This window comes from Sus scrofa, chromosome 1, assembly GCF_054392235.1.
Source record: "Sus scrofa isolate SSC_HxYL_T2T_F1_AM1 chromosome 1, Sscrofa_HxYL_maternal_Yorkshire_Landrace_v2.0, whole genome shotgun sequence".
NCBI lineage: Eukaryota > Metazoa > Chordata > Mammalia > Artiodactyla > Suidae > Sus > Sus scrofa.
In genome coordinates this window covers 284,982,308-284,997,808 of record NC_139383.1, presented here as the reverse complement: position 1 = coordinate 284,997,808, position 15,501 = coordinate 284,982,308, and the positions used below count along the sequence as shown (strand labels likewise).

Below are 15,501 nucleotides of genomic sequence, written 5' to 3'. Positions count from 1 at the left end.
CGTTAATGTGGTTCTCTTCCAGCGTCCCTGCTGTGGGCACGCTGCCCTGTGTGACAGCAGTTTCTCTCTGTGAAAATGGCTTGTGCAGCAACATAAGCCTTTGGAGCACTTGTCCCGATAGTTAAAAGAGGTGCAGAAGTAGCCAGCTTCTGTCGGCCCTCGCATTAAGTCTGCAGAGTCTCTATACCACAGCTCTGGCTGCGCACGCTTGCCAGCAAGACAGAAAACAGTGGAAATTGTTTTTGCCTTGACTTTCAGCAAAATTCCCAGCGTATCAACTGCTACATTTTCACGTTCCAAGAACTTTTGAGATTCTTGGTAGAAAAGCAGAACTGAGATGAGTAAGAAACAAAACTGTCTACATTCGAAATCCATGATGTGGTCTGTGAACTTACTACCCAGGGAAGTCAGAAAAGGCCTCATAGGAAATTATGAATCACAGTTAAAATGGGAAGCAGAGTCCTTAGATGTTCTGGAATTGGGGGTCCAAGGCACAGATCCTAACTGAGGAAGTAAGTCAGCGAGTAAGGAGCAAGCCAGAGGGCAGGACTTGAAGCGTGAGAGCCGGTGGGTCAGGGCTGGGCTGTGCGTGGCAGGAGGCTGTAGGCCGTGCTGTTACGTGGGGTCATGTGATGTAGCGGAGTGAGGGCTAGTCTAGAGCCCAGCTGGATTCGAACCCCAAGGTCACCACTTACTTGTCGGTGAACTTGAGCAGTTTACTCCAGTGCTCTGCACCTTGATTAACTCATCCACATGATAGGTACAGTGGAGTTCCCTTGTGGCACAGTGGGTTAAGGATCCAGCATTGTCACCGCAGTGGCTCAGTCACTGCTGTGGTGCACGTTCAGTCCCTAGCCTGGGAACTTCCATATGCCGCAAGCACAGCCAAAAAATAAAAGGAAATGAAATAGATGCAGTTAAGGTACCCTATTTCATGGGGTTGCAGGAAGGATGGAATTGGTTAATACATACAAAGCTTTTAGAACCAAGCCTGGCACATACTAAGCACGCAGATCTTAGCTGCCGTTTATTATTAATTTTGTGGTTCTAGGTGTGTGCTCTGCAGACGGATCTCTCAGCTTGAAAAGCTGCATTCTCCTCCTTTCGAGACCCTTCAGTCTAAAAATTTTAGCTGAGGTGCTCACCCTAGATCCAAAAACTCCTTCCCAGCTCCGCCGTGCTGCTGTTAGATTCCTGCAGCTGCCTCCTTGCAGTGGAGAGTAGAATTAGGACCCCCAGCGGGCAAACGTGGCAGCCTGGAGGCTGAGAAGGCTGGGTTTCCCCTGACACACTGCTCTGAGGTGCGCTGCCGCAGCCCAGGGGGCTCCCCACCTCCAGCAGCGGGGGTGCTCTGCCGGGGGCTTTATTGAGTTCCTTTAGAGAGAGGCCTGACCAGGTGACATCACAGTGTCCCTATCGTGATCTCCCGAAGGGGTTAGGCCGTACATGTTGTATTTTGGCCACGGTGGCTGCCGGCTGGGACGGGATTTGCAGTGCGGTCACGTGCCCTCTCCATCCGACCCTCCCGGGCACTCCAGGTCAGTAGGACCAAGGGGACGTGGCCTGGTCACTTCCGTCAGTGCGGTGCGTGCAGCCCTGGCTCAGCCCGCCTTGCGCTTCCTGTCCAGCCTTCTGGAAACGCTGCGACTGAAAAGTGTGGTTTTTCAGGGGACGCTGTTGAGGCTTCCTTGTACTGCGCTGCGATGGTGCGGTGTCCAAACGTGTGAGGGCCTCCAAGGTGGGGGCGTTTCTGAGGCGAAAGCTTCGTGGTCTTCCCAAGTGGATTTCCTTTCAGAATCACCAATTGAAAGGCATGAGTAGGAGTTCCCGTCGTGGCGCAGTGGTTAACGAATCCGACTAGGAACCATGAGGTTGCGGGTTTGATTCCTGCCCTTGCTCAGTGGGTTAACGATCCGGCGTTGCCGTGAGCTGTGGTGCAGGTTGCAGACGCGGCTCGGATCCCGCGTTGCTGTGGCTCTGGCGTAGGCCGGTGGCTACAGCTCCGATTCGACCCCTAGCCTGGGGACCTCCATATGCCACGGGAGCGGCCCAAGAAATAGCAACAACAACAACAAAAAAGACAAAAAGACAAACGACAAAAAAAAAAAAAAAAAAAAAAAAAAAAGGCATGAGTAAAAGAATAGTTTCTCAGATTTTTTCAAATTAACCACAGCAAGCGGGGGTAGGGGGAGACAGAGAGACCTGTTGCTCACGAGCCTGTCAGCGTCCGAAATCAGATCACTTTTACCCAATTGTTTTAAAAATGTTAACCAGGACAAAGATTCTCTAGGTCAGGAGCTCTGTAAATTCCGTTTTGTTTCATGTAGTCAAGAAGCGGTATTGAGAATCTCGTGTGTGCAGGGCAGTGTGATGGAATTGGGAATACAGTGACCAAAAACTGGCACAGTCCCTGACCTGACGGAGCCTCCAGTCCAAAGGCGGAGAAAGACAGCAATCGGGCCTCGTCACTGTATCACGCGACCAGGCCTGGTGCCGTTGAGGAAAAATGGCACGTGGTGTCACTTGGGGGTACGGGCGTCCTTCCTCTTTCCGGGTGATCAGGGGCACTTCCCCAGGGAGAGACAGGCAGGCTGACGCCTGAAGGATGAGCGTGAACTGGCCTGGAGTCAGGCAGGGGGCAAGGGGCGATCTCGGCACCAGCAGGTTGGCAGCCGTCGTTAGGGGCTACATGGTAAGAACAGCTAACATTTATCAGCCACTGGGCGCCCCCAGTGACTCTCTGAGGTAGGTGTGATCACTTCCTCTCGGGTGTGGAAACCGAGTCCCAGGCAGGCCAGCGGTCAGTGTCAAGGTCGTGATTCACACCCGCCTCCTGGCCCCCGACCCCGAGTCTGTCCTGCCACCCTCAGCCGCTGCCACAGGGAGGGAGATGGATGGTTCAGCAGGAGGGGTTCCGTGTGTCTCACCGACAGGTCAGCTGGCTTCCAGCCTCTCTCACTGTCCCCATCAGGCTTAGAACACCTGCTGAGCTCATGCGCTGTGGCCTCCAGCCTCGGTGGGCGGGGGACAGGCGGGGCTGTGCGGAGGTGGCGCAGGGGAGGATGTCGGCCCTCCCTTCAACTGACTCGGCACCTTCCAGGCAGCTCACCCCCTCGTTAAATGGGCCCTTTGGAAAGCCTGTCTCCTTTGGAAACCATAAGTTTTTCAAAGTCTGTGAGTCAGCATCTGTTCTGCAAAGAAGTTCAGTCTGTCCTTTTTTAAGGTTCCACATGTCAGGGAAAGCATTTGATGCTGGTGTCTCATTGTGTGGCTGACTTCACTTAGCATGATAGTTTCTAGGTCCATCCATGTTGCTAAAAATGCTGGTATTTCGTTCCTTTTAATGGCTGAGTAATATTCCATTGTGTATATGTACCACATCTTCTTGATCCACTTCTCCATCAATGGACATTTAGGTTGTTTCCATGTCTTGGCTTCTGCAAATAGTGCTGCAGTGAACATTGGAGTACATGTGTCTCTGCGAGTTGTGGTTTTCTCTGGATAGATGCCCAGGAGTGGGATTGCTGGATCCAATGGTAGGTAGTTCTATTTTTAGTTTTCTGAGGAATCTCCATACTGCTTTCCACAGTGGTTGCACCAGTTTACAATCCCACCAACAGCGTCAGAGGGTTCCTTTGTCTCCACACCCTCTCCAGCTCTTCTTGTTTGTAGACTTTTTGATGGTGGCCATTCTGGCTTGTGCAGGGTGGTACCTCAGAGTGGCTTTGATTTGCATTTCTCTAATAATGAGTGATGTTGAACATCTTTTCATGTGTTTTTTGGCCATCTGTATGTCTTCTTTGGAGAATTGTCTGTTTAGATCTTCTGCCCATTTTTTGATGGGGTTGTGTTTGTTTTTTTTTTTTCCTTTGGTATTGAGCTGTAGGAGGTGTTTATAAATTTTGGAGATTAATCCCTTGTCAGCTGATTCACTTGCAAAGATTTTCTCCCATTCTGTGGGTTGTCTTTTTGTTTTGTTTAGGGTTTCCTTTGCTGCACAGAAACCTTTAAGTTTAATTAAGTCCCATTTGTTTATTTTTGTTTTTATTGTCATTTCTCTAAGAGGTGGATCTGAGAAGATGTTGCTGTCGTTTTTGTCAGAGAGCGTTTGGCCTATGTTTTCCTCTAAGAGTTTTATGGTGTCTGGTCTTATATCTAGGTCTTTAATCCATTTTGAGTTTATTTTTGTGTCTGGCATTAGGAAATGTTCTAATTTCATTCTTTCCATGTGGCTGTCCAGTTTTCCCAGCACCACTTACTGAACAGGCTGTCTTTTCTCCACTGTATATTCTTGCCTCCTTTGTCATAGATTAGATGACGGTAGGTGCGTGGGTTTTATTCTGGGCTTTCTATCCTAACAGGAGTATTTTGAAAGAAATATTTTCCTGACTCTATCACTTAGGGTTAGATTTGATTTCAAGAAAATTCAAATTAATACTGACTTGAAAAGAGAAACCTTTTTTCTCCTCTGCATATAAGAAGCCTAGAGAGGAGCAGCCCGAGCTGGCGTGGCATTTTCACCAAAAAGCCAGGGTCTGGTCTCCTCTCCTGCTTTCGCACCATCTTAGCACATGGATTTTACCTCCTGGTCAAAAAAGGCTGCTCTGTCTCCATCACTTATGCATGCGTCCCATCCAGCAAGGAGGAGGAGAGTGGCACGTTGTGCTGTCTCCATTTAAGGTGCCTCCTCAAAGGCCTCACAGAACTGTCACTGAACGTTTATTGGCCCGAACTTGGTCCTGAGCCCAAGGCAACTTCTGTTAATAAGGAAGCGCAGATACTGTGAGGCAGCTGGCTGTGCCACACTGACATCTCAAACAAACCATCTCTTTCATTCCTTGTCCAGCCTATTGTGACAGTTTTCAGACTTTGGCAAGAAAGAGAAGAGTATGGTGCAGCCCCATCGCGTGGCTTCCACACTTGTCCACCCGTGGCTGGTCCTGTGCCCTCTAGATCGCTTCCTGTCGTCTGGGTTATGTGGAAGCAGATTGGTGTTCCAACCATCAGGTCCATTCAGCTGTAAATACCCTCGTACCTGTCTCTAGAGCAAGGCAAACTTTCTGTAAAGGGCCAGAGAGTAACTAATTTAGGCGTCTTAGGCTACATGTAGTCTCGATTGCATATTGGTGTGTTGCATAGTGTTTGTCTAATTGTTTTAACTTAATTTTTATTAAGGAAGCATTCTTACCTTGGGGCCCTTACAGAAGCAAGCACTGGGCTGGCTTTGGCCCCCAGGGTGTAGCTTGCTATTTTTAGTTTGTTTTTCAGTTTCAAATCCAGATTAAAGTCCAAGCCCTGTAACTCATTAATATATGTCGAAAGTTCCCCCTTCTTTGTATTTGTCTCCTTGCAACTTGTTATTATTATTATTATTTTAAGAAAGGATTGTTTCTCTTAAAAGACTCCGCTCTCTGGCCTTACTGATTACATCCACGCAGTGCTGTTTCCCATGTTCCTCAGTCCCTTTAATTTCCCGTCATGCTAGGCTCAGTCATCCACTGCGTGGAGAGGCAGGGTCAGTGCCTAATCCCCTCCTTCGTGTACCAGTCATCAGTGTTTCTTCGCATCTTCCGACATGACCGGGGGATTGAGTTTTTAGTATATTGTGTTGAGGTCGTGAATCTAAATGCACTTTATGTTTCAGTCCATTGCAGTTAGTATCCTGAGCCGCGAGCCCCAAGCCCCAAGCCCCATCTTTGAGCAGAGAGAGCTGTGTCAGATTGTTTCCTGAGCTCGCTGCCGTGACCCCGGAAGCCCTCATTAGTTTTCTCACTTCGGGATGTGAGAAGATGCTCATCTCGTCCTTATTTGTGTGTGTATGTGCTGACAGATTTGTGGAGATACAGTTCCCATAGCGCGCAGTTCACCCGTGTAAGACATGCAGTTTAGGGACGGATGTTCTGTGTCCACAGCATTGTGCAGCCGTCACCACTGTCGGCTGTGGAGCCTCTTCCTCCCCCGGGGAAGCAGCCCCACACCCTGCCCTCGCCCCCCTCCGGCCCCTCCTCTCCGTCTACGCTCCGTCTCTGTCGACCTGCTCCTCTGGACCTTTATCGAAATGGAATCGTATACTCTGTGGCTCTTTGTGACTGGCTCTGTCCCTGAGCACAAAGCCTTTGAAGACCGCCCGAGCATCGGCACGGCGTTTCTGTTTCTTGCTGAGTGCTGTTCCGGCGTGCGGACACACCCGGTGTGACTTATTCACAGAGACTTGCACCTTGGAGCTGTCTTCTGGCGGTTTTGAGTGTGCTGCCGTGAATGCCCGCGTACACGCTTGTGTGGGGTCTGTGTTTTCGTTTCCCTTGGGCGCACGCCTGGGACTGCAGCTGCTGGGTCAGAGAGTGACTCTTGTGTTCGATCTCACGACACACGGCCAGACTGTTTTCTGAAGCCGCTGCACCGCTTTATGTCCCCACCAGCAGTGCCTGATGGTGCCCCTGTCTCCACGTCCTCACCCACCCTTGCTGTCGTTGGCCTTCTTGATAGAGCCACGTGCGTGGCTGCAGTATCGTTTCATTGAGGGTTTGCCCTCCAGTCCCCTGATGCCTCACGATGCTGAATATCTTCTTTATGTTCTCATTGGCCATTTGTACAGCTTATTGGGGAAGTGTCTATTCAGAGCCTTTGCTCCTTCTTAAACTGGGTTATTTCTCTTTTTTGTTATTGCGTTATAATCGCCTTGAGCATTGCTTACCCTGACCTGGAAGCAGCCATCCCTTCAAGGAGTTCTGTTCCCTTTACTGGGAATGGTGTTTAGAGAAGCCCCTCGGAGGCCTGAGGTTCCTTATTGCTCCTGACTGGCCGCACCTTGTTGAGTTTCTTTAAGAGGAAACACATCTTGAGTTTGTACTCGTGCCTCCAAGTTCACATTCAGGACACCGGGGTTTTTATTTAGCCTCATAAGCTTACATCTTAATTTTCCTCCTCTCACATTGAAACATCCCAGTTTCCGAAGATAGCAACACAGGAGTCCACGCCATGGGTGCACTGGGTTGAGAATCCTACTGCTGCGGCTCAGGTCGCTGTGGAGGCGTGGGTTCCATGTCCAGCCCGGCACAGTGGATCCAACGTGGCTGCAGCTGTGCCTTGGCTTCATTCCCTGGCCTGGGAACTTCCACATGCTGCAGGAACAGCCATAAAAAAATTTTAAAAATATCTAGCAACATAATGACTCATTTGTTTTTTTCCACACTAGAAACACAAGTCTCAAAGTAACACTAGCTACTTCAATCAGTGGGACTATTACAAATTATTATGAAAGGCTTTTCCGGGTTATTTTTGACCTTCAAGTTATCCTTCATTTTTGTAGCCATTCAAAATAGTTCTTTGTGTGGCTCCTTGGCTCCATGATCCATCTTATTTTTCATGTATTTGAGGACTTACTGTGTGTGGTGGGGTGTCGGCGGGGCGGCTGGATCCGTGCCCTTTGAGGTGCTTGTGTGCCCGCGCCTGGAGCGGGTCAAGACCGCAGACCTGTGGCCGGGCCATATGGGCTGGAAGGCGCTGGGGACCGTGGGAGGCTCCGGCCTTCTGTCGGGCCCGGGCCAGGCAGTGGGGCGTGGGTGCCGCTGGGGAGGCCGGCCTGGGATTCGGGATCCCTGCCTGCTCCCGGCACCATCGTCTGGTGGTGAGTTCCCACAGCGGCCTCTCGGGAAAGACGGCGGTCTAGGTGTAGCAGCTTGGGGATTGATGAGAGTCAGTGGCATTTGTTCCTGCCTTGGCAGATGCCAGCAGGCAGCCCAGCTTGTAAAGACCGTGAGCCTGAGTGCAGGCCTCCGGGGACCCTTCCGGTGCTGGCACGCTCTGTGGGCCTGGCCACGCGCTCCCGGGACAAACTCCTTCCCTCTTCCTCCTCCTCCTCCAGGCCGCCTGCCCCTGCTCCCGGGCCGCGGGCTCTCCCCTCTGCACCTCGTCTGTGGTCGCCGGCTTCGTAGCTGTTCTGTAAACATGGTGAGAGCTTCTCAGTTGTGACGACAGGAAAACGTCCTTTCGCCTTTCTTGTGGCGGTACTGGACTCTTGGCGATCTCAGTTCTCCACGCTTCTCCAGGAATAAGCTCGGCTATTACAGAGCGGGGGACACTGATTCTGATTATACAGAGTATGCCTTCAGTTTCTTTCATTATTATTTCAGAAGCAGAGTTCCTGTTGTGGCTTAGTGGGTTAAGAACCCAACATAGTGTTCGTGAGGATGTAGGTTCGATCCCTGGCCTTGCTCAGTGGGGTAAGGATCCTGCGTGGCTGCGGCTGTGACATAGGCCGGCAACTGCAGCTCCAATTCAACCCCTAGCCCGGGAACTTCCATACGCCGTGGGCGCGGCCCTAAAAAGAAAAAAAAAATTTAAAGAAGTAACGCATTTTCATTGTAGAAAAATTTAAAAAGCAGAAAAACAAAAGCAAGAAAATAAGAGCTGTTTCATAGCCGTATTTTTTTCTATACATATGTTCTTGGTTTGGTTTTGTTTCCAAAACATACTGTAAATGCCCCAGTGCATTCTCTGGGCTGTTTTTTCCACTTAACGTGTATTGTCTCTCCACGCTGTCACATATTCGATTCTGTCCTAATTGGTGTAATCAGTACCTGGTGTTGAGTAGTTAATTGTGGAATATGAGTAGTCTAATTTTATCTGTTACATATAATGTTATAATGACCCTTCTTTGTGGCCTTATTTTTGTACCACATCCACAACATTCTCCTTGAGCTAAATTATTATAAAATGTATGCATATGTTTAAGGCTTTTTTTCTTTTTTTTTTTTTTTTTTGGCCACACCTGCAGCATGCAGAAGTTCCTAGGCCAGGAATCAAACCTGCGTCACAGCAGTGACAATGCGGGGTCCTTAACGGCTAGGCCACCAGGGAACTCCTTAAAGCTTTTGACATGTACCTACAAGTCATCCTTTAGGAAGGCCGTCCAAAACTTCACTTCCATCCAGCAGGTCTGGGAGTGTCTGTTTTGTTACCATCAGAGCCGGAGAGTGCCTGATGATGATTGACTGTGAGTCCTTAGATTTGTGAATTTCTTCTTTGATGCTTCTTTTGGCGTGTGGATCTTTTTTCTAGTTTTCGTGGTTTGGAAAGAGTCCTTGCTGTAAGAAGGATATTACCCCTGCCCTCCCACACTTGTCTGGATTCTCGGGTGTGGCCTTTTGAGTCGGGAGAGGCTTGCAGTCTGACTTGGGGACACACGCTTTACTACCCGTTTTCTCCCACGGCTGCGTGCTCCCTACCTCGAAACAGACGTTCACGCTGCGAGCCTGCCCTCCTCATGTGACCCAAGCAGGTCCCAGCCAGGGTCCGTCATGGAACAGGCAGCGCAGCTGTGGAGCACAGCTTGGAAGGGACGAGGAGGTCCACTCCTCGTGCACCCCGACTGAGCTTTTGGAGCTGGACAGTGGATTAGTGCTTTGGGGGGCTGGGGGCCACGAGGAGGGACCTCTGAAAGGTCCAGGGCTTCTCGTGGAAGTCATAAAACGTCCTAAAATTGACTCTGGTGATGGTTGTACAACACCGTGAACAGACTGCACACCCGTGAACTGCGGGCTTTAAATGGCTAGTTTTTATGGCATAAAGCTGTTGAGCGAAGCAGATGGACATGGAAGAGTACACGCTGTGTGGCTCCACTTGCATCAAGTTCCGGGCAGAAGTCGTCTCAGAAACAGAAGTGAAGAAGTGGCTGGGGTTGGGCTGGGACGCGCTGACTAGAGAGAGAGTGGGGGAAACGTTCAGTATTTTTTGAGTGGTGCTTACGTGGTACATGCAGTTGTCAAAACTCATCAAACGGGGGGAGGATGCGTTCGAGTGGGAAAAACCAAGTAGGCCCTAATCGTCTCTGTTTTTTTTTTTTCTATGAAAAAAATTTTTCCAAAGTCATGTCTCTGCTGGTAAAACATGCCCTCAAGTTTCTGTCCACCAAGAGTCCCCTTGGGGCACAGCTGCACTGCCCCCGAGGCGGGCTCCCCCTGGGAAGCCACCTCCTCCTCCTCCGTGACCAGGGGTCTGACTGTCAGTAGGCAGCATCCGCACGTTGCGCTGTGGCTTCAGAGAACTACCGAGTAGTGCTTCCTCCACCCTTGCTGGGAATCCGCTCCGCAGGGGCTTTAACCTGGGTGATGAACTTAGTCGTTCTGAAACAGCGGGGCTTGTCATTTCTCCCTTCCAAGAGGAAGTGCCTTTGCGCGTTGGAAACTTTCTGGCGTGCTCTGAAGGTATTTTCGGAGACTAGGGGACGTTTTGGGAAGTCACGCAGATCACTAAGTCCAACGATACTTGCGCATACGGTGTGTGGGGGATCTGTGGGCACAGAGATGCGACTCAGCAGCGGAGGACAGACCCACCTGATGAGGAAGGTTCTGGGCAGTGAGGCACTTTCTCAGTCTCTCACGGCTTCTCTCCTGTGCGGGGTGTAGGAGCTGGTCAGACTCACCATCGAGAAGCAGGGGCATCCGTCTCCCACAAGCCCGGCGAAACCCAGCTCCCCAGCCTGCAAACCCGACGGGTGAGTGCTAACCAAACCCTCCGGTCTCTGTGGCCACGTTTGGTCCACACTTGAGAAAGTGAATGGAGCCGGAGCGGGAGCCCGTGCCAGGTAGGCTCCGAGAGGCCCAGATTCCTTTGCCAGTGGCTTCTGGGTAAGAGCCTGTATTATTTTGAAGTCTGTATAGCTCACACCCGTCTTGAAGTACTGCCTGGTCTCCAGGTCAGGGGTCAGTGTGGCCTCTTCAGAGGCTCGTGTGACATGTGCACAGCGACCCACAGCTGCACTATTCTGGGCCAGCTTCCTCCCCTAATGAGAGCTTGGGAGGGTTGAGTTTTAGGGGGTGGGCGTGAGAGCACTTAGCTTGGCTTTATCAAGAAGGGAAACTGAGGGTAAAGTAGACAGTTTTAAGGCCTTGCAGTAATTTCTCCTGCAAGCCCCTAGTGAAAATATAAAACCTACGCGTGGAGCTTTTAGAGAGCCTGCAGATGAGCCAGCCCAGAGATCCCTTTGCAGACCAGGAAACTGAAATGCAGGGTTAGGGGACTTGGCCAAGCTTCTGCTCTTCACTGGTGAAGGAGCCAGACTGGAAACTCCATCTCGCTGGGGAGCCCAGGGCACGGCGTCCAGCTAGCTCTGTGTCCAGGGCTCCTGCTTCTTAGCCCCTGCCCCCCTCGCCTCCCTGCCGTGGTCCACTCTGACTCTCAGGCCCTGCGTGTGCTCTGTGGCCTTCTGTAACCCAAGTTCTCGTCCACTCTCCAGCCAGTCTGAGCTCCCCCTGACGGACCGGGAGACGGAGATTCTCAGCAAGACCACCCGCATGTCGCAATCCACCGAGAGGCTTCCAGACTCCACGGACCAAGAAGTTGCGCCGCCCAAGCCCCCCTTGCCCGGCATTCGGGTGGTGGATAACAGGTACTTTTCTGTCTTCTAGCACCTCCTCTGTTTATGGCATAATTGGATGAAGGGGTAGGTAGGGATGCGCCAAAAAGCAGGTGGTGCCATCAGGGCAAGAACTTGCTCTTGAGACACCTGGACCTCCCTTGGGAAGGGCGGCTCCAGAGGACGCAGGCCTGGCCCCCGTGCCCTCCCTGCCACCCTCCAAGAACGTCCAGTGCTTGCCTTCTAGCCTCAGTCAAAGCTGCAGCCCAATGCTGGTACCATTTGTTATGAAAGAAAAAGCAAGGTTTGGCACAGATGGGATTTATTTGGGCAGGAGGGGCAAGGGTGGGCATCGAAAGTGTAAAAAGAAGGCGTGACGTGTCTAGTAACTAAAGAACCCCACCTTCCGCACTCCCGCACCTGTTTGAAGAATTTCTGTTGGGGTTCTCTGGCTTGACAGGATTTCTTGGTCTGTTTCAGTCCCCCCCCAGCACTGCCACCGAAGAAAAGACAGTCGGCTCCGTCACCTACCCGCGTGGCCGTGGTGGCCCCCATGAGTCGAGCCACCAGTGGCTCCAGTTTGCCTCTTGGAATTAATAGGCAGGTAATGCAGCCCATTGGGAAGGAGCGGCAGGCGGGGGAGGCTTCAGGTTCTCCGGGTTGGTTCTCCAGTCCCTGGTGTTGGTCACAGGGGAAGCTCTGTCTTGGAGGCGGGTCAGCCGCCCTTAGTGGGCTTCTCTCTGCAGGCTGCGGTCACGTGTTCCCACACGGGGGTGGGGAGGCAGGAGCCAAAGGGCGGGGCGTCTCCCGAGGGCGCGCTGAGCCCGGCCTCAGGCCTCCCTTGCCCACTCTTGAGCGCCTGCAGAGGCCTCTCTCCCAGAAGCTTCCAGCCAAGGTGGGCCTTTCCAGCGGGTTTCCGAGCTGCCCGGTGTGGTGTCCTCCTCTGAGATGTGCCGGTTCCCTCCCTGGTCTCGCCACCGGGGCCCAGCAGTGACCTTTGGCTCTGTTTCCTTTTGCCCGTGAGGATTTTGATGTGGACTGTTACACCCAGCGACGACTGTCGGGAGGCAGCCACTCGTACGGCGGCGAGTCGCCCCGCCTGTCGCCCTGCAGCAGCATCGGCAAGCTCAGCAGGTCGGACGAGCAGCTGTCCTCTCTGGACAGGGACAGCGGGCAGTGCTCCCGGAACACAAGCTGTGAAACACTCGGTGAGCTGCGGGCGTCCTCGTCACCACGGCTGGTCCTCCTCTCGTGGTGGCTGCTGTGGGGTCAGAAGGACGCCCGTCCCTGGCTCTCCTGACCTTGGCCACGTCCTTCAAAATCTGAGCCTGAGTTTCCTCATCTGCCGAATGAGGATCCTGGTGTCTGTCTCTCAAGGGGCTGAGACTTGAAGTGAAATAGCCTTGTGAAGCCACGCAGGCTCCTCAGATGACGCCCCCTGCCAAGACCAGGAGCCATCTGGGCTCAGGGCTGTAAATGAAGCGGGAGCCCCGACAGCTTTTGACAGGGGGTGAAGGCAAGAGAGTGGCACACGCCGAGCGTGGGCGGTGGGGCCAGATGAGTCTGAGAGGCAGCTGGGCAGGAGGCTTGCAGAGCCTTAAACTCTGTGTCCCGTGAACTAGACATGTCACTGCTGAGAGCTTATCTTAAGAACCCAATCAGAGATCTACAGCAAGATTTCTGCCTGAGGACACTAATCTCAGCATTATTAGGAGTGACGACCAGCCGGAAGCCTCTGACTTACTCAGTGGGGTATCAGTCAGATGACTTCGGATAACATCCATTTGGTGGGTTAATTTGTGGCTGGATTAAAAATCAATCATGGTATAGTGATGAGTGGATAAAATCCAAGGCCACTTATATAGCATTTTCTCAGTAGGCTTAAGAAAAAATCGTAGGGGAAAAAAAGACTTTTGAGGAACTACATCCAGCTGTAAGCAGAGATTATCGTTAGGTTATGAGATTGTGGGTACTTTCTCGCTCGGGTTTTTTAGCCACATTATCTGCAGTGATCACACATCTTTCTTTCTGTTTTTTTCAGTAAGAAAAGTGTTAACTCTAGGAAAGTACAAAGAATAGGATAGCCAGCAGTGGCCTTCCCATCTGGTTTTGCTCACACGAGCCGGAGGAGAACCAGGACGGCAGGGTCGGGGGAGGCCGGGCGGGCGGGCGGGGGAGAGGGACTGGCAGCCCGGGAGGAGGCGGAGCTCCGCGGCCCCGAGGCTCACACCGCGTCCCCGTCCCCGTTGCGAACGCAGATCATTACGATCCCGACTACGAATTCCTCCAGCAAGACCTCTCGAACGCAGACCAGATACCTCAGCACGCGGCCTGCCACCTCAGCCCGCTGCCGGAGGCCTCGGGGGAGGCCGGCCCTCCGTTTCTCGGCCACCCTTTCCAGGCGCCTCTGGGCGGCTGTCCCCAGCCGGACGGGCCCTCGGCCCCGGGGTGGCCGACGGACACGCCGCCTGCCCTTCCCGAGAAGAAGCGCCGGAGCGCGGCCTCCCAGACGGCGGACGGCGCCGGCTGCCGGGCGTCCTATGAGCGCCACCCGTCCCAGTACGACAACATCGCCGAGGACGACCTGCAGACCCCCGGCCCGGGCCCGCACGGCCCCTTCACGCCCTTCGCTGCCGTCCTGCCCTTTCAGCAAGGAGGTTCCTCGGCCTCTGTCGAGTTCGTGGCTGACTTCACCGCTCCCGAACCGGCGGGGGACCCAGAAAAGCCGCCGCCTCTCCCGGAGAAGAAGAACAAACACAGTAAGTGTGTGTGCAGCTGCTGTTGGGAAGCAGGCTTTGTAGCCTGGAACACTGGTGTGTGGGGTTGAACCATTAGACCAGAGCCAAACCGGCGACCTCACTCCTACTCCCACCGCAGGTCGGCCCGCAGGTACACGCGCGCTGCTCGGAGCCTGGTTTTGTCCGTTCTGGTGACGGTTTTCAAAGCCTGAGAGGCCGACCTCTCCTTCTGGTCTCTACAGAACCTCAGGCCTGGGCTGCACCGAGCCTGCAGTGTGTGGCCTCTCGGAGGTGGCAGTCAGTTGACCTTCTGGCCTGAACGTACGGTGACAAAGAGAAACCGTGTCCAGGCATTCAGGACAGGCTTCCGGTGACATCTGGGTAAAGCAGAGCAGACATTTGAACTTGAGTAGCACTCGTTGCGCCACGGGGGCTCGGAGGCCCCCAAGGGTGTGGGGGGCTGCGGAGCGAGGACCCTGGGGCTGCTCTGCCTGTGTGCAGACCCGAAATGTCACAGGATGACTTGGCATCGGAGCTGTTCCCCCTGAAGCTGCTGAGGACCCTTCTTCTGTTATTGATGTTACGAGGGCCCAGGGGTAGAGTGAAATTTTGGATTTTTGTGTTGTGAATGTTTGCCAAGTGTAGACTTGCCATCCACTTCCGAAGTCAGGTTCTCCTGGAGTTTGCTTTTCTGCCAGCTCCCTCCAGCTCGCTGCTGCCCATCTCTCTCCCTTTCACAAGCACAGTCCTGCACAGCCTTCCTGGGCAGACTGGCTGTCATTGTCACGACGCATGTGTGGCTGTGTCAGCCCCACAGCCCCAGGACCCCTGGCTTCAGTGGAAACATCCAGCAGATAACGTCTCTGAGCTGAAAGTTGAGTCTGCATCTCAGGTTCCCAAGTGAGAGCGTCCGGTGGCCCTGCCGAGAGCAGGCGCTCTAAAAGCAAGGGAGACCTGGCCTAGCCAACTGCACCAGGTGCCACCCAGCTTGTGTCATGGCCCCCCAGCCGGAGGGAGAGCTGGCTTTGTCACTCCCATCTGTCATGGAGCTTCACTCATTGGAAACCAGGCCACTAGGAGGGAGCTGCAGACAGCAAGGGCCCGGCCTGCCTAGTCTGAGCCCATGAGTCTCACAGACAAGTGGCTAAGGAGCTGCGGCCCTCTCCCTCCACCCCCGGGACCTCAACTTGAGCCACATGCCCTGTGGGCCCACACCCCCTCCTGTCCATTCCTAGGAATCCTCTGACCCCAGAATGAAGGGCAGGCTTGCGCCCATGCAGACCGCAGCAGCGCATGTGCCACCTGCCTTTGCAGCCAGGAGCCTCCAGCTTTTAGAACAGGTGTCGGGCAGAGGAGAGAAGGAAGGGGCGTTATCCATTGTTTCTTTTGACCAGCCTCAAGTCTCCG

The 15,501-nt window shown here is 53.1% G+C and overlaps 1 protein-coding gene across 8 annotated transcripts in view; it reads left to right on the top strand.

The window, feature by feature from the left end:
• Window positions 1–15,501, top strand: part of RAPGEF1 (Rap guanine nucleotide exchange factor 1) — a 129,793-nt gene that overhangs the window by 73,587 nt on the left and 40,705 nt on the right. For all 8 annotated transcript variants that reach the window (XM_084999536.1, XM_005654593.4, XM_084999513.1 and 5 more), the window contains 5 exons: window positions 10,407–10,495; window positions 11,237–11,389; window positions 11,837–11,960; window positions 12,381–12,564; window positions 13,615–14,115. In XM_084999536.1, coding sequence (XP_084855662.1) covers window positions 10,407–10,495; window positions 11,237–11,389; window positions 11,837–11,960; window positions 12,381–12,564; window positions 13,615–14,115 — 1,051 coding nt within the window. The remainder of the gene's footprint in view (window positions 1–10,406; window positions 10,496–11,236; window positions 11,390–11,836; window positions 11,961–12,380; window positions 12,565–13,614; window positions 14,116–15,501) is intronic.